The sequence below is a fragment of the Apteryx rowi genome, unplaced genomic scaffold (assembly GCF_003343035.1).
Source record: "Apteryx rowi isolate R43461 unplaced genomic scaffold, aptRow1 scaffold_77, whole genome shotgun sequence".
In the NCBI taxonomy this organism is placed as follows: domain Eukaryota; kingdom Metazoa; phylum Chordata; class Aves; order Apterygiformes; family Apterygidae; genus Apteryx; species Apteryx rowi.
In genome coordinates, this window is record NW_020451060.1 from 2,636,742 (window position 1) to 2,655,974 (window position 19,233).

General features: G+C 38.1%; 1 protein-coding gene across 1 annotated transcript in view; it reads left to right on the forward strand.

Annotated features, from left to right (window-relative positions):
• Positions 1-19,233, forward strand: part of LRRC2 (leucine rich repeat containing 2) — a 49,536-nt gene that overhangs the window by 18,396 nt on the left and 11,907 nt on the right. The window contains exon 4 of the mRNA XM_026088510.1: positions 8,998-9,134. Within this exon, the coding sequence (XP_025944295.1) occupies positions 8,998-9,134 (137 nt within the window). The remainder of the gene's footprint in view (positions 1-8,997; positions 9,135-19,233) is intronic.

Sequence of the window (19,233 nt, forward strand, 5' to 3'; positions counted from 1 at the left end):
ACAACAGGGTTTTTAGAGAAACAATGTAATTCTTACCTCTTACCTACTTTGGCCTTTGCTATTTTATCTGTATAATAGTAATTTTCATGTGTTTGGCTTTTTTGAAGCTTTCTGATCTTATAAAACAAAAAGTCCTTTTAAAAGACTAATGGTTTAAGAGGGAGTTGCTGCTCTTACAGGGAGGGATGTTGCTGTAAACAGTGAGCTGAAGAAATTGTGTGCTGCAAGGGATTATTGGCCCCCTCTAGTCAGGTCCATGAACTGAGGTGTACTAGCTGCCTATCAACTCAGCCTTTGGTTTTTAATTCAATAATCCTAAGTTTGCTCTATGCCTAGATTTCCTTATGTACCCAATGAGTTAATTTCTTTCAAGTGAAGAATAAAGACTAAAACCATCTGCACAATTACCATAATTTTACTTAAGAGAAACAGGAAGAGAGAGTCTCCTGAAACACAGAAATCACCACTAGACTTTTCTACTGATAGACTAATGCTAATACTTTGTGATTTATTTACTAATATTTTATTTTACACAGAAAATTTCCCTCTGACATCCAGATATATCTTATAGTTTCAACCTGGCAGCTGAATACACCAGCAAATCATAAGCAAGACACAAGCAGGAGATAATAGGCATAAAATAAACACTAACTGTTATGTCAGCACTTCAACTGTGGAAGTCAGATGGGTCAGTGAGTTTAATGGACTCTCATGCCTTCCATCACATGGAGGGGGAGAAGATGTAGATCCCTTCCAGAGGCTCTTCTAGGCCATTAAACTTGTTTAAGGGGTCACTGCTTAACTGTTGAGGCAGGTAGAGACTAAGGAAGGTTTTTTTCTTTCCTCTTGTAATACTGGGCACTAGTAATGAAAATGATTCCAAAGAAAAAGTGACTATGAATGGTAATGCAGTTTGTTTCCAGAATAAAGTCACAAAGCCAGATCAGACTAGCATAACCTATTCCCCATAGAGGATAATTTAGAGGCTGTTTCAGACCTTTCTTGGGAAAAAAGGAAGAAAGTTTCAGATGCGTCTAGTAGAAAACACTATTTCAATTGTCTTTTAAATGACATGAATTCTGCTCATTGGGAGCTTTCCTGCTACTCCCATTCCTCTGTCTTCCATCCAATCTGTGCTCATCCCTCTAGTGCCTACCCAAGATGTAGCTCTTCTCCTTTCAGTCTTTTTGTTGCTGCTTTTTTATTTAAGTGTTTGACTGGAAGCATCAGTGAATATTAGAAAGCAGTTTGCTGTGGGACTGCCCCAGACCCAATATTATAGTACTCACCACCATCCTGTTAAAGCTGATCTCTAGTTCACAAAAAGCTTTCAAGGTTGATAAGATGAGAGTGAGCATGATTGTACTAAACACTGGTCYGGAGAAACCTGGGTTTGAATCTTTCCTTTTGAGACACTGTGTAAATTTACATGAAGCTATCACTGGATGAAACATGTTTATTTAGTGGTAGCAGAAATTTATACAATAGTTCTACATCTTAGCAGCAATACTAGTCTGTCCAGACAAGATCCAGTAGCTTAAGAAAAAAGCTACTCCTGGACTCAAAACTGTAGCCAGCTATTTAGTGCTTTTTTGCTAAAGCTGCCTAATGATTTTCAGCCTTAGTGAATGTCCTGTGTTGATAGACCATCTATTAGTAATGCAGCACAGCTGCCTTTGTTATGGCAGAGATTATAGAGATATTTTTTTTCTCAACTCAAATAATGCTTTCTCAGTTGACATGTAAGGCTGTATGCTTCCAGATAGCCATGGTTTATTGCATGTACTATATATGTACACACATATAGATGCTAACATGTATTGAAATTGTTCATTATCTTAATAAGATCTTATTATGAAAAATGTTGATGTCTTGAAATTTTTTGGATGCTGCTTCAAATTATGAAAAGCCCCAGACTTCAGTCATCTAGCTGCTAAATTATCTCAGAAAAAATTAGTCCATGTGGGTTCAGTTTGGGAGCTTTATCTAAGCACGGAGTGAGGATTGGGTGTTAAATCAGAAGGTAAGGTCTCCAGAAAGGTTAAGTGCTTAGGTATTTATCATTTTGTGTTCTGTTTACAAAACAGCAGCAAGTAGATAAATATCACAGCTAAAACATACTTGAGAGTAATGACAGATGGTTGAAGTTGGCAGTGACATGCATGCTGTGGAGTCTTTAATCTTCAGACAGAACTGAAGCCAAATTTAGACCAAAAAATCATCTAGCAGAAGCTAAACTGGTGAGCCCTGTTAAGGCTACTTTTGATTTTAACAAGTTGGGTTTAAAGGTGGGAAAGAAGAGAGGAGATCATAAGAATATTTTCAGTGGATAAGAAGTATTGTTGCAGTCCCAGTTCCTACAGGTCTCTGTACTAAAAAGTCCACAGGAACTGAAGTTTGTGTTTCACCTGATCTAGACGAAAAAGTTCTGCTCTGAATCAGAGAGAAGAAGGACGTGAACCTTGTTCTCAGATATTTCAGAATACGCTCTTGGCGATATTCACATATGCACTTGAAAAGATCATGTTTGGATCAGCAAATAGCTCAGAATATTTTTGACTTGATTCTTTTTGTGCAATAGCATATGTTTTCAGGGAAAGTGAGTAAACAACAGTGAAAACTTGACAGAATGCAAAATGGAGCTGTTGTCTGGCTAGAAGTAGTCAAGTCTGTTTTTCCCAGGAAAACCAGAAAAGGTCATGAATGGGGTATACCTGGTGAGTTTTCCTGGGCAACAGCTTCTTCATGATCTGCAGTTCGGGCTTGTATACTGTGCTGAAGGCATGGCTGCAGCACACTGGCTGGGCATCAGGTAACGATGTTGGTTACACAAGCAACTCGTATCATTAAAGACATCCAAATGAATATATTCCCATATTCACAGGAGGCAGTAGTCCAAGTCTTTGTATGATTGCTCAGCTTTTGCTAAGAAGGGATAGTGAGATTGTAGGAGGATGTCTTTTTTTCCCACACATTATTCACGAGACATCTCAAAGAGCTGTTAATAAATCTTTGTACTTCATTATGTTCTTTCATGTTTCCAATGTGCCAAATATTTAGGAAGAAAAAATAGCTGTGCTTTTCAGAGATGTCTTTAAAAGAAATCATAAGGATTTTTTCTCCTCCCTACCTCACACTGTAAAATTTCATTTGTGCATAGCATTAATACAATTACCCAGAACTCAGAGGGGAAAAACTATAAGTAATACAGTTTAAAATGATTTCTAGATACCTAAAATAGCTTTTTCTATTAATAAAATTCCCAGTGTGCCAATATATGAATTTCCAAGAGGAAAATATGGATTCTCAGTTTAAATGCAGTTTAGTTTTGAGGAGTTAGAGGATATCATGTCTTTCCCCTGCCAGTTACTCAATATTGAATATTATCTGTCCAGCAACTGAGTCTTGTATACAACTGAGAATTTTTCTTTATATTCTCCATTTGAAGGGAAAGTATTAAACACCTTTCTTGCAAGTTGACTGTTTTTAAGAGGGTGCCAGTTGCTTTTAAGCTGGCTGCTCAAATGATGGCCTGCTAATAGTGGAACAGCTGGTGAGATGATCAGAATTTAACCTATGGTTAGTATACCACAAAATACCAAGCTGTATTTTATATTGGACCACCTAGACAGAAAATAATCTTTTTTGTTCCCCCACTTAAGCTCTCAAAATGGGGAATATTGCACTAAAATGTAACACAAACATACTGCCTTAACGAATTTCAGCACCATCGGATCTTGCAAAGGCCACATAGTGCCACTGGGTAAACTGGAGCTCAAATTGGAACTCTACCATGGAAACTACTCATTATACAAATTATTTTTGCCAAAAGATTCTTATCTATTGAGTTTGTCGTATAATTTTGTGCAACTACACTATACATAAAAATATGCTGGACCTGTGCTCTGCCTTGCCCTTGGGAGTCGCACGGTTGTTTGGGCATCCCTGGGGAGAGCATAGCCCATGTACCAGCTTATCCGCTCACATAAAAAAAGGAAATCACATGTAGATGCTTTTATATAGGATTTCTGATCTATCAGAATATCTTCAGTTCAGTCCTTTCACTAGACCCTTGCCCTATTTTTTTACCAGGTGTTATCTTTCTCTGCTATCCATCACAAACTTCTTCATGTTTTTCTGCCCTATTCCACTATGAAAAGACTTTCTTTTTCTTATATGATACTAACACTCTTCTAACCACAGGCCTAGATCCCAAACTTTATCCTTTCTTTTTTTTGCTTGTAATAGTAGTTCGCAATTTCCATCAGCATGTTTACTTTTTTTTTTAATTGAACACGTGAATGTTAGTTCAAGAATGAAATTTTACTAGCCCAGGGACAATCTATTGCAGTACTAAAATTTTTATAAGCCCTAGTGGCAAAAAAGATTTTGCATATTTGTTATGAAAAAAGTTTGATGTGAAAGGAGTTCAGGGAGTAAAAATCCCTCCTTTTTGTTGAGTGCTTTGATCAGAAGTTTTAAAAAAAAAAAAAAGATGTTTAAACATCCACCTGTCACCTGTAAGCTTGGACATTAATATCCTCCTTTAGATAAATCAAAGGCAGTGTCACTAATGCAGCAGAAAAGATTGGGAAAAGGAGGCTATTTGTTTTGGCCCATAGGAAGCTGCTGTGCTGGGTAATTTGGCTTGATTGGGTCAGATCAATGCAAAAATTTGCTTTATGTTCTAGTTCAGTTTATACAAGCTGACCTACATTTGCACTGAATGGGATACTTGGTTGATAAAGGCTCTCTGTAACCGCACCTATATCTTGTCTCTCAGATACCTTGTTGGGAGTGCTAATGCTGGCTTATCTAAATGGGGAAGTTGCATTGCCTGTCAGCAATTATAGTGTTTAATTACCAGTTTAATTTTTTTAAATAATGAATTAAAAGATCAAACTGGGAATAAATGGTATCATAGGCAACAACTATGGCATTGCATCTCCCATGTAAAAATAAAATATTCTTAAATGTGAAACTGCCAGGAAAGCTACAGATTTCATTACTGCTTTAACTGCCTCTGTTTGGAAAACACAGGGAGATGTTAGCTATTCAATTCCCTAATTTACATTTTTTATAGAACTGAAAATTCAGTGTCATAATGGCATAGTTAACCACAGTGTTGTAGCAGTAGCAATTTTATTATTTTTAATTGTGAAGTAAGTTGTGCTTGAACGTTACTCGAGCGTTCTGGTGGCAGGCACAGAGGTCCAACCCTCCTCTACGGTTGGGGGGGGGACTGTGAAGGGGTTGTCACCTCCTGGGGCTGCATCACTGGCGGTGTCACCTGTGAATCAGGCCCGGGGTGGCTGGGCATCCTACCTGGGAGACCCAAGAGCCTTGAAGGGATAAATAAGTCCTGAAGTATGCATTTTGGGCAAGTGAAAGTTATGCAGGCAAACTTACCTCTTTCTCCCCTAGCTATTACTGTGATAAACTCTGAATGTGGCTCGAATGACTGATAACGCTGAGGGGGGTTTGGAGGTTATTTAGGGACTTGCTGCTACTCTGTTCTGCACTCCTCCTGCCAGGATATCTGGATTTGAGTATCTCGAAACAGAGGATTGTCACAGATGTTGTCTTCTAGTCATACATTTGTCCTCTTTCTATAACAAGGATGGTCTGCCAACCCTGTTGGATAGATCCAGGAGAAAAGGAGAGTGCTCCTTTTATTTGAGAAAGAGGAGAAGATCTCAGTTTTTGTAATCTGGATCACAATTCAGGTAACTCATATAACCTATGTAACCCAATCCCAACCCCATGTAATTTATTGCTTGCAAGAATTTCAAATACAGTTCTTTAGAGGAAGGAGTAACTAAGCATCTGGAAGTGAATGAAAACTAAGTTGAAATTAAAAATATATAAAGAAAAAGTAGGTAGTCTGACTTATTTGGTTTCTGTCTTTCTTTGAGAAGATAATTGAGTTACAAGCCACGGATCTTATCTATCTGGCATCCAGTAAAACATTTGATACAGTGGATTGTGGAAAATTAATGTTTGAACCTAAGAAAATGGGCTTTGATACAACAACTGTAAAAATGAGTGAGGGACTGGCCCCTCAGTTAGGAGGAAGGTTACTTGTGGAGCTACTCAAGGATCAGTCTTGATTTTATTTCTTAATTTTGAGCTGTGCTAATGAAATTTTCTGTTAACACAATTTGGGAGGTATTGCCACTGCATAAGCAGGCTGAAATGTGAAGAGCTAAATGGACACAAGAACTACAATAAAAGTAGGGGGATTAAATTTATGATTACAGAGTTTAAGGTCATGTCTCAGGGGCTAAAAATTCCTGCCACAAGCTATGTGTTCATTAAACAGAAACAAGAACGGAAATTTCCAAGCTGACAATCACAGACTGACCCATCAGTCTGATACCCACACACAGAGGGCAAGTGCAAGGTAATCTAAATGCAAGATATTTTCAGTTGAAGAAAAGTACTAATGCTATTGTCCAGAGCAACAATAAGAACATGTCTGGAGTACTGCATATAGTTGTGGTTATTCAGATTCAAGAAAGGTTTATTCAGAAGGGCACAGATGCAAAAGCCTATTAGGAGAGTTCAGGGAAGGGAATTTTTATTTTATGACAAGAGAGTGGAAGAACTTGGCTTGTTTAGGCTAGTAAAACAAAGGCTGGTATGTCTGCTGCCTATGAAAACATCAGGGAAGTAAACACCAGGGAAGGAAAAGAGCTATTTAAAGATAAAGTTGGCAAAAGAATGCATGGTTATAAAATTTCTATGAATAAACTTAAACTGGCAGTTAGAATACAATTTTGAACCATGGAATGGATGAGACTCTTAACATATTTTTCAGTAAGAGCAGTGCATGTCAAAAAGCAAACTACTTCTAAGATGGAACATAGTAAATTAATGAATGGGATCATATGAAGTGGTAGTGTATAGGTTTGAGCTGGTTTTGTGATGAGTTGACAAGTTGATATTTAGCATATGGTGTAATACCTTCATGTGGTGTAATACCTTCATTTGTCTACATCATGGCACATTGGATAGGCTAACATTGTATTACTTTTATGTGCTTGAAAACCTGGAAATAAGATAAGAAGGTTCTCACATTTACACCGTTGAGCTGCTTCTATTACTCTCTTGCATCAGCCCAAATGACCCTTGTGGGATAGTACTCTGCCGCCAAAGCAAATGTCTTTTGTAGTATTAGGGATAATTTTGCTTCTGCTAGTTTAACTGAAACAGCACTTTACAGCAAAGAGGACAAAAAAGGTCAGCTTCTTAAAAAGACAGAGCCAAATTTTGAAATGCCATCTCATTTTGTACTTCTAGGCAGAGCTATATAAATGGGGAAAAAGGAGGCTAGCTTAGCTAAGTGGAAGCCTCTGTATATTTTGTTTGCTGCAACSTGCAGAGATTAATCCAACAGAGTTTTCCCCATGCTTGGTTTATCTGCCACCTGGGAGAAAGATTTGGGTGGTCCAGCTGCTGTTCAGAGAAATGCTGTGTCAAAGGGGATCCCTGAAGTCTGTGCAAAATGCAGGCCCATGAGATTTGGGAGCTGATAGTACTGGCCATCAAATTACGTATTGCCTCTGCAAACAGCAATTTCTCAGAGAAAAATTGCAGGGCTTTCATTTCTCTACATTTCTTTTCTGCTCTTTCCTGTTGAAGTGCTCTCTGGCCTTCACTAATTTCAATATGTTGCAAAAGGTGAGCAGCTCTAAACAACTGCTTTGGAGTGAGTTTAACTAGATTGCTATTAGTACCTTAAGGATAAGCTTACTGTTATGACATTGTTTTGAGCACTTGCGATGTACGGTAGAGAGGTTCTCTACAGTGCTGTTCAAATCCCATGAAACAACAGATTTTTCTCTTAAAATTGGATCATAAATAGAAGACAATGATATAATATAAAATTGTGCATCTGTAATATGAGTTAAGTGCTAATTTAAATGATAGGGTGCTTTTATAGACAAATGCTAACACTTATTATATGTCTTTACTCAGTTTGCCAATATGTAGCCTGCCTTGAGAACTTGTTGACAAAGATGCTGTTCCCTCCCATATTTCTAACTGTGGAATTGGATTTAAGTTTCTTGCTACTGCTTTCCCCTGTGATGCTGTATTTGATCACTGGTGAGAGGGGAAGATCATCTATATAATACAGCAGGACAGCTGTCCACAGAACAATCTCTCGTATTTGTTATGACTGTGTTTAAGGATCCCTTTGCTAACATTTCAGCTATTCAGTACATTTAAATGCCATACTTCCTCCTTCTTTGAATATGTCACAGTATAATTTGCATTTTTGCAGTATAATGTATTTTGCATTTTAATGATGTTTCTAAACCTGCTTTTACTGAAATTATGTAATGCTATAAATAGAAGAAGCTGGAAGTGCAATGTGACTAAACATATCCTAAATTATCAGCGGGCCCCTAAAATTAAGCTGACAAAGATGATGGATTGCAGTAAAGTAAATAATGAAACAAACGCACACATCCCTTATCTTTTATAATCAGATACGACTATTAAAATCACTGGGATTTAAATCAAAAAAGTATGCGAAGCTGGATGCAGCAGATGCAGTTCTTGATGTCTGTCAGTAAGTTTGGTAGGTGCAATTGTGTGCCATGAACATACTCTGCAGCGATCCCCAGGATGCTCCTCCGTCAGAGGATGAACAAGTCCTTCCTGAAGTGGCTGAATCAAAAGCCAACTTCTCCCGTTTCTCCTGAGGTAAATAGGAACCTCATCACCAGTAAAATCAAGGTCTTTGCAAGTCTTTGCTGCCTCCTCTCAAAGCTTTGCTGGACCCATTGCTGATTAAGGGAATGCTGCATGTGGAGTGCAGCACAGCAGTTTTGCCCCCAGTAATGAGTGCCTGTTGCAGGGGGTATTTATTCATGACTTATTCATCATCCTGTTGAGGAGACTTTTTGTTGCTAAACTGAGTGTACTTTTTGCTTTGCTTTAGCCCTTTGTGGTTTTGTTGCACTGATTTTAATTATCTTTTTCCAACAGGCTACTTAAAAAACCTCAAAGTGCTCAATGTGAGTTTTAATAATTTGAAGTCAGTCCCTCCAGAACTGGGTGATTGTGAGAATCTGGAAAAACTGGATTTGTCTGGAAATATGGAAATAACAGAGCTCCCATTTGAAGTAAGATAACTGTCTCTTGTATATATTTTATTTGGATTATAAGGTATCTTATCATGGGTTTAAAATATTCTCACAACAGATTAAATCACTCCCCTGGCAGTTTTTAGCAATAATGTTTTAGTAGTACTGTCACTGAAAATACCTTAACAGCAGTTAAACAGGACCAAGTTTTGCTGTTTTGGTTTTGAAGAGACTAAATTCTGCTCATATTTATTCTGACAGATGAAGGAGGTCATGATCCCAAAAGCGATTTTGCCCAGTGGTGGTAAGGGGAAGGCTGCAAATAGCTACTTTCAGTGAAAGCAAAGTGGATCTTGACAGTCAGATTCACATACTAGCTTTAATTTGTCCCCAATATCTGTTTTTCTTTAAAAAGAGTATAGGGAGGTCTGTGAACAACACTGCATATTGCTATGAACATAAATATCTGACAGGACTGTAGGTCTGTATTACCTGTGAAGCATGGTATGAACATATCATAAAGACCCGTCAAAGGACTCCCAGGCATGACATTGTTGGTGGATGCATAATTGGCTGCTCTGTGTGGTGGCAGCTCCAAGACTTGCTGTTCACAGAAATTAAAATAGTCTGCTAGAACCTAACCACAGTTTCAGATGCCATCAGTATTTTTCCCAGGTCCTTAAACTGCTGATTACTGGAAGATAAATGTGTAGAGATTCAGGGAAAAGTGTCAGGCTCTTCTTGGCTTATTTCTACTTTTTTTCCCTGCCTCTAAACATCTGTTACTGGTGATTTCCAGGCAGTGCTGGAGTGGGTTATGCTTGTGTGAGATCTCGTTTGGCCATGCTTGTGTTCTGCTCTGAGGAAATGCAAACTAATTGTAAATCTTTACAGGGATGAATCCCAAGAGGCCAGTATTTCTCTCAGAGAGCTCAAAGAGTTTGTTCTCCTCTAGTAGTCTCATATTATTGGTTTGAAAGCCAATAAAACTGTGTGTAGGCTACTGGGTAATGGCTCAGTTACATGCTATAGGAAAAACTTTGAGCTGTGCATATGGCTATGTATCTTGTAGAAAAACTGGAAGCAACGTCATGTCAGAGTGGTCTACAAAATCAAAAAGACATATATTGTCATTGCCTATTGTGTTTCCTCGCTTCTCTGGAGGGTAACACTTAATTTATATTTGCTGTGACCCATGAGGCAGGCTACACAAACTCTTCTGATTTGGTTTATAAAATTAGTTTCCCAGAATCAATGTTTCAAGGGCATCTTTGGAAACTGCACATACAATTAAGCAAACACCTTTTGTCAGATGATTTAAAAGGCTACAGGGTGTTTGGCCTTTGGTGTAGTCAATATAGCTGATGTTTTTCAGAGCAATTGTGTCAGTATCCTTGTTAATATAATAGGTATCTGATGCTCAATCCTCAGATGAGCAAAAGGTGGTAGTCACTGAGCAGTAACTACTTCATGAATTAAAAAGTATAGAATTAATCTAAATTGTCTGAGGCTATGAAAAAGGGAAATTGGAGAGATATTGTGAAGTGTTTGTGACTTCACATTAGACAGATTAGATGCAATTATCTAATACATTTATTCCTAAAATCTATTAATGCGGTGAAATATTCATTGCTTGTCATTCTCCCCTGCAGTATGAGTATTGGGAATTGGAGAGTGTGAATGTGCAAGTACATGGAAGTTTTGTTCTGGTAGGTGAATGGGATCCCTTTACAATATTAGGGAAGAAGAAAATGTGGTAACTGATGCATGAAATAAATTGGAGAACTTCTAAAACTGTTTCCTGCTTATCATCTTTTAGGAAGTTCAATTTTTATTTGACTTTCAAATCCTTAAAAGTTCCTTCTGGAAAGGGTAAAGAAATGCTTTACAGAAACAACAGTATTCTCTTGTGTAAAACTTACTTTTAAGAAATAAAGGCAAACTCCAAGCCAGCAGAAATGATCAAAGTGTAATTTTACCTTGGTTTTGTACATAAAATAATGGCTACAGAGACACTGATAACATACACGATAATGGATTCAAGAAGATTGATAACAGGCCTGTAATTCAGTCAAGAGTTTCTGACAGCACCATAAAGGTTTATGAGATGATCAGAAGGGAGCCTGAATTACATCATCAGTAATCAGTCTCCCTGCTCCATTTCTGTTTCCTTGTTGACAGGTGCAGAAAATAGAGAAGTCTGGAAGCTTTTAGTTTATTTGTTTTGTTTTGGTTTGTTTTTTTTGCTTTTCTTGGGAAGGGATTATGAATTTTTAAATGGACTTGAAATACAGTATAGATGACTTAATTTAGGGGGTGAAATCTCAGGGGGATGGATCACATAGCGCATGAGTGTAATTGCTACCCAAGAGGGACAGAGGGAGAATGTAGGTGCACTATACAAAACCATATGGTGGCATCAAATACCCATTTTGAATTAAATTTCCTAATTTGGGGAGATAGCTGTCATATCTGTACACAAATTTCTGCTGGTGTATCAGTTATTTCCGTGTCTGAATTTGTCAGTCAGCTAAGAAATTCACAGATTGTTATGAATTCTGTTAAGTCTGTTAACTTGTTAATAAGTTTTGTAATTTGGAACAGTTCAAGAAAGGAATCAGTTTCTTCAGCTTGTACTAATTTTCAGGTAACTTAAACATATAATGGTTATACTTTTTGTCTTTTTAATCTACTGATTTCATTTTTCAAAACAGAGCAGCTTTGTTTTAAGTTGAAGCATGCTATGGTCTAGCACGTATGCTAGCACAGTAGGGATCCTCTGGATCTTCACTCTCTGTTAATAGGTTCAATAACTGGTAGCAATATGTCCACTTTTCTCAGTGTGCAAAAGCTGGTTTACTTCAAGCAGGGCATTACGCTTGGGCTGGTACTACTTGTTTCACAGAGTGTCTAACTAGCCTATGATGAGCATGTGTGCCCAGTAGCTGGACTTTTGTGGGTATTTCTGTCTGGCTCGCTCTGTAGCCATACCTTGAGCACTGAGTCTTGTGCTGCGGTGTCAGGAGGCCAGTGCACTGTTCATTTGCCTTTTTATTCCTTGCAAAATACTCTTTCCCTATGTCCAAAGGCCACCCCCGCACTCTGTACCTCTTCTCACTTAATCTTTAAATGATGTGATCCAACACTCCATTACAAAAATTTGAGGTTGTATGCTCTCCTTTTTCATTTTTGCAAGACTTAGGATTTCATAGTATACTACACCATGCCTAAGGAACAGCAGGTTGATTCAGTGTCTGTTTTTCAATTTATTTTTACTCTCTTCCACTATTGCAATCTCCATTATTTTTAGATTTTAAAGTTCCATTCATCTTCAAGGTTAGATTGCTTGCAAAGTAAGTCTTCTGGCAGCAACGGTTTGTGGATCTGCAGCTGAATTCAAGTCTGTCTTGGCCTCATTTGTAAGTTAAAAGTGTCTGTCTCTAGCCATGGGTGAAAATACGAATTGAAATCAAATGTAAATGTTAGGCATGGCAACCTACATGGCCTTCCATTAATGCAGCCAGTTTGTAACACATGCATCTGGACCACAGTAACTAGGCTCAGTAGAGGAAGCTGAGCTGTGGGGTTTAGGGCACAGTCTTCCCTGAGATGGCACATATAACTTATAAGGCTCCTCTGTAGAGCTGAATTTGTCCCTGTAGCTAAGCAGATTAGGAGAGGCATGCCCTGTATGGTATCTAGTCCCTCTCCTAGCACAACAGTATTTTACTGGCTGTAATGCTCTGTGGCTGCAGAGACAGGGGAGGGATGGATGCATTTGTTGTAGTTCCTGTGTGTTTTTAGGTGAATTTAAGAATTGGGAAGATGCTGGTATTTTTACTATTTTATACAGCTCCTATTGCTGTTTTGGTACATGTTATGCAACTAATTACTTTTTCTAGAAATAGAGATGGTATTATCGAGTAGGTATGCCTTCGGCTATAGGTGTGTAGAAAAACTGCTTTGACCTTAATCTGAGATATGCTTCCTTAAGAATTTATTGCTTTCTACAGTTACTTACTGCATCACCTGATTAATATTTCCAGTGCATAGCAGAATATCTCTTTTGTGTTGATATTTCAAAGAGACAAATTTGCTGTGTTGAAGGGCCAGTTCTTTTTCCATACTGTAAACTTCTGTTAGTAATGCTACATCAGCCAAGAGTATTGATAGATGTGACCCAAAAGACATTTAATGAGAAGAGAGGGAAGATGAGGAAATTCTCATTTCCTCCATTTGTTCCATTTGGTGTGCCACATGCCCACAGTCATAGGGCTGAGAAGTCACTTTACACCACCAGCACCAAACCAGAAATGTTTAAGGATAGAAGTTCTGATGTTCAAAATCAAATTAAAAACAGGGATATTGCAAAATTATTCTGTGCTGAATAATGTTCAGTACCAGTATGTGTTTTCCATTTCTTTTGCGAGGTCTGGGCAGTGCAAAGTGAAGATATGAGACAGAGACTGCCATAGCACATGAATACTTTGTCAAAGAAAGAGCATGTTTATATATATGCTTGTGTTTCCATGTCAATCATATATAAACTGACCTTTGAAGTTCAGAGAAATGGCAAGGTTAAGCTTTCTGGCTGTTTGGCAAACCCTGTTTTCAACAGATCAAATAAAATCCTGTTTTGTAATTCTGATGCATAGGAGGTTTCAGCTAAGTCTTGATATCAGCAAGTAGAGAACTGGGGAGCTTTCAAAACATTCAGAGAGTAACTGGAGACATAACTGGTGCAATTTCTCTGTTTTGTTTATGGCTACCTGAAGAATACAATATTAATTAGCTGTGTTTTGCATTTTTCAATAACGTTAGTATATCTGACCCTGAAAGACACTGCTGCGATTAGTGCTTCGTTAAGGACTAATGTTACTCTCCTAATGTTTTCAAACACAGCAGTATCCAAAATGTGCATAAAGAACTTTTAGATATTCGTACAATTTCAAAAGATATTTTAAACCAGAGATTTTGGGTCTCCTTTGGTCTGGTTCTTTTGCTGTGACCAGTCCTATTCAGCAAAGGGAGGTGTTTATGCTACTTAGCAGGAAGGGTGGAGACAGGGTGTCCTAGCAGCATGTAATTCTTCCTACCCCTCAACCTTACAGCCTTTTTTTTTTTTTTTTTTTTTTTTTTCCTTACTATTTTTGTTGTGTGTGTAACAATTATAAAATCAAAACTCGAATCAGCTGGAAGAACAGGACAGTAATTTCCCAGAAGTTTGACCATCCAGCCAGGCATGGGGGGAGCTCATCATCACCCTTAGCTCCTTCCTTCCTTATTTTTGGGATTATATAGGACCTGTAAAGTCCCCGTGTTTGCAACATCTTTAAAAAATTTCAAAGGAATTATATGCTAGATATGTTAAAACTGAATTTGATTTGTGCAATTTGACTTTTTTGAGTAAATTCAGGATCACAAAGCTGTGAGGAGTGGTGTAATAGAGCTTGACTTGCTACTGTGAAGCCAGCAGCACCAAGCCAACCTCTGGCAAAATTCTTGTTCTTTTGAAATCACTGGCAAAAGTCCTGTTTTTGCAGCTGCTTAGCTCGGATGTGTTTCTGTTGGAGGGAATTTCATCTTGCCTTTCTTTGCTTGGTGCTTGTTTTCCCTTCGAATTTGCTTAATGCTCCAGACAAGTTGCTTTCTGTCACAGTTGGCCAAAGTACTGTCAATCCCTGCTAAGGAACAGCTGCTTTATGGAACTGGTATAAAATGTAACATCAAACATTAGCAGGAGGGGTGTGAAAAATGAAAGAGCAGGTGCAAAAGTGTCAGATGTCAGAGGAGATTCAGGGAGGCTTTAGTGCTGTGGGAGCTCTCATAAATGTTTTAATAGACAAGGGGGTAAAGAAGGACACAGCAATATGTTGGGAAATGGGATTATGTGGTTAGACATAGGAAAGCATGTCAGTTGGTACTGTTTTGACACCGTGCCTCGAAAGTCTCCTAATTAATACAGCAGCACTTCAAAAACACTCCACTGTCAGAGCAAGTCAGCAGCTAATAATAACTGCCCATTTAATTAAAGAAGTGATCCGTATCTACCTGCATGCCCTGGTGCCACTTACCTTTACTTTACCTTTCACTTGAGTTCAATGAAAATAATACCACCTTTCGCAGGCTGAAATTTTATATATCAGGGAATGACAGAGAAGTGTTTTTACAGCCTTACCAATGAGCAACATAATGCAAACACTGCAACATGACTATCTTGTTCCAAAAAATGAATCTAATTGTAAAAAGGTTTTACAATAGGTAAATCTATCTAGCATTGTTCCAGCTCTGCTTTCTCTGAAAACAGTTCAAAATCTCCCTGAGTTCAATAGCAACAGAGCCTTTCAAAATCCCAGTATATATGTTCTCTGTCCATCAGCAGAGATAACATGAGGCAGGTTTTACATAACCACTGAGCAGATGTAATGGGAGAGGTAGTACATAGTATTCTGCCATTTGCATATCTTAACTTAAAAGAAACATCAGGATATCTTTGATGTTCATGTGCATAGATTCATGGGAGCCTGAAAGAGGGGTGTAGGAGGAGGGAGAGAAGCAAGTTATTGCATGAAGTGCAGCTAGTGAGAAGAATTAAGTTAGCGCAATTGGCTCCTGAGCCTATTTGAAGTTAATGTATTTAATTTATTACTGAATGCATCCCTATCAGTTGTTAACTAATTATAGGTAGTTACCTGATTGATCAACTTTTTACAGTTGTAAACAACACTTGATAGGGTTGACTGTGACTTTTTATTCATCACCACTGATCAGAGGAAAAGACTTAAAGACTCTGGTCAGCCATATCAGTACAAAGAAGATGCCACCCTATTTTTTGTCCCCTGTAGATGTGAATCTGCTTTACTAGTGCGGGGCAAAAAAATGCAGAAATGCACCCTGCATGAAGTGGAAGTGATGCTGGAGATGCATGGGAATTCAGTTCAGGATGTGGTACTATGGTTCCTGTTTTGTTGGTCAAAGAGATTCTGTTCAGCTCACACACCTGGGCCCCATCATGCTTCTGAGTATTAATGCAAAGCACAATGTATTTCAGGTTATGAAATTAATGGCTGGAAAACTTGGAACAAATATTAAATAAGCTCTCTCCTCACCTGCTGTTTAGACTATCCATGCAATTCACTGTTGTGGCTTGTCATAGCTGGTTATTGCTGCTGGAAATCAGAAAGAGTGGGTAATTTTGTGAATGATAAAAACTTAAGTAACAAAGGCGATGGTAAAGTTAAAGCAGCTTCATGCTGTAAGTATAGCTTTGCAGGGATAAGACTTTTTTTTCTCTTCATCTTTTACTTTGCAAAATTGATCCTGGTAAATTCTGTTCTTCCGGTCTGTCTATTTTTAGTWAGCCCGGTTTTTGGTTGCTTCCTCCTTACCTACCTTATTCGAGCCACTTCTGCCAACAGTCCTCTGAACTGCTCTGAGCTGATACTGCTTATCCAGATTTCTTGAACCTGAAACTTGAGACTCAGTGCAGCAGACTGGGTGAGTGGTGTGGATGCTGATTAAGTCCAGCCAGTGCTCACCAGCATACGGGGGGCTATGTGATGAGCAGGCATGACTGTATGTATGACTATGACTCCCAGTGCTGATCCTTTTAGGAGGTGTACACGGACTATCAAGCTGTCTTGAAGCTGCTATTTTTTTTTGTCATAAAATGCAGGTTTGGTCAATGAAAAGTCACATCTGACCTGTGGGATCACAGTGGTAGAGAGACTGTGATGAATTAGAGGATGTGTATTTCAGGGTCAGATGTGGGCATCACCATGACATGAACTGTTCTCCATTTCTGCTTTTGTCGAGTTTTTTATTTCTCGTTGAATACTCCTTACAGGGCAGGGAGATAGTTAAGAGGAGGTCAGGTTACCCAAAACAGCTTTTAATGTAGTTGAAAGATTTTTTATTCTCAGAAGCTGTCTTCAGCCCTTCAGACTACTAGGTGATACAAAATGCTTTTTGAAATGCAGGCTAGAGGCAATGAAAAGGTCGGCTTGATTCAAGGGCCTAATGTGACACTTAGGAGCTGTAGGATGCTGGATTACAATTTTTTTTAAAAAGGAAGAAATGAGAAGGTTGTGGAAGTATAGGTCATCTTAATCCCCACTAATCTTGTTACTTTAATCAAAGAAAGTCTTGATAGGTGCTGAGAGTTTTCACAATACCTGTCTGGAGGAGTGATCTGAGTACCTCAGGACTATAAATTGGGAAATCTGTGTCATATTTTCTCTGCCTTATTGTTTGAACTTGGCAAGTGACTTCATGTCACCATGTTTGTTTCTTTTCTTCCATTTGCCTGTCAGGGCTAGTGAAGGTGTTAATTCTGTAAAGCAGGGGTCTCTCAATAGGTGTTTTTACTACATAGCACCACAAAGCTTTATTTCTAGGTCCTTCTGGTATGATGATGCTAATATTAGGATACAGTGGTACACTGCAGATCAACTTTCCAAAAGAGTTCAACTTCTAGCAGTTTCCACCTGAAATGTCCAAACAAGCAAGCTGAATATYGAGAGCATTCGGTGTTCTTCCACCAAGAACATCAGTGAGTGCTTGTGCCATCTTCTGAGGTTGAAAAATTTTGAACCAGACTTGTTTGAACTGTGACTCTAGAAATAGATGTTTTTGTTACCTCTGAAAATGTCAAATTCCTTTCTAAATTCTGCAAAATTCTTAGACTTGGAAATATGCTGTCATTGCAAATTTTATAGCTTGTATAGGAGAACTTGTACACTTTATAAGGAAGTGCCTTGCTTTTGGCTGTCTTGATCTTGTATTGCAAAAGTAGAAAGAACCATGTATTTACCATTTCTGGCTAAACTGTTCTAATCTTTCATAATTTTGATTTAGGTCTTTCAGAACTATTGCAGAACAAAAGAATCAATAAGAATAATACAAGTCTTTCCATTCTATTAATGATCATTGCTGATCTCTGAATCCCATCTATTATGGTTGTATTTTTCTTTGAGACAGAATGACTAAAAGTGCATATGGTGTTCTGGATGTAGGTGTACAATTGATTTATGTAGTGGCAAGTAGTTTACAGGATTATTATTGTATATCATATTACATATATATCCAACTACTTACTTTCTAGACCGCTAGTGTATATTGAGCAGAAGATTTTCACTGAGATAGATACAATTACCTTCTTCACCTTTCCATCTCTTCCCAGCTTCCAGTCAATTTAAGAAATGTGCATAATTCACTTTTCTTGTATTAACTTTTACTTTTCCATGTTAGATTTTATTTGCAGTTGTGAAAATTTTGACCTTTTAGATGTATGCTGTTAATAATAAATGTTGCTCAGTCTAGGTGTGTGTTCAGTAGGCAGTTTCCTATCTATGTTTTTATATGTTTAAAGCATTATGTAGGTATTCCTAAAATGTCATGTTCACAGAAAATGTTATCTGGCACTGTAAAAGATGTAGACAAATATGTAGAAATTTTTTGTTAGTTAATGTTAAGCAAAAGACTATGGGAATAAGTCTCCAGCAGCAATGCGTAGCTAAGCAAATGAAATGACAGAACCTGGGATATGGTCTGAAAGGGGCTAGGTAGTAAAGCATTTGCTTGGAAGCTGCTCCTTTTGATAACAGTACATAGAAGAAAGTGCAGATGTGTTTGAGTTTATATTGTTTTAGTACCATGAGGCCTAATTATACACAATTTATCCTCTGAGTAACTATGCTGGACTGGACCGCATGTTTGATTTTCTTAGACAAAGTTTCCCTGTGCATTTAAATGACACAGGAAAAAATTTAGCAATCCAGGGAGCATTATATACCGAGCATTCAGCTGTGTTTATGCCTGCCTTTCCCGAGGTGCTCTGAGCTGATGGAAGTGCTCCTGACATAATTTAGACCTAGAAGCTTGCCTGAATTACAGAGTCTTCTTGGCTACACTGGGAATTGGGCCAGATATTTTCTGTTCAGACAGTTTGATTAGGAAATACCAATTTCAGCAAGTATTTCATTAGTGTATATTTAAAAAAGAAAGTTAAAAAGAATCCTTAAAGAATTTTCAGTAAAACACAGACAGTCTCCTCAGCAGCTTGAAGGCTTGCCGTGCCCCAGCTGTGGGGCAGTGCTGAAATGTACTTGGCTGGGTGGTGTTACTGAAGGGCTGGAGA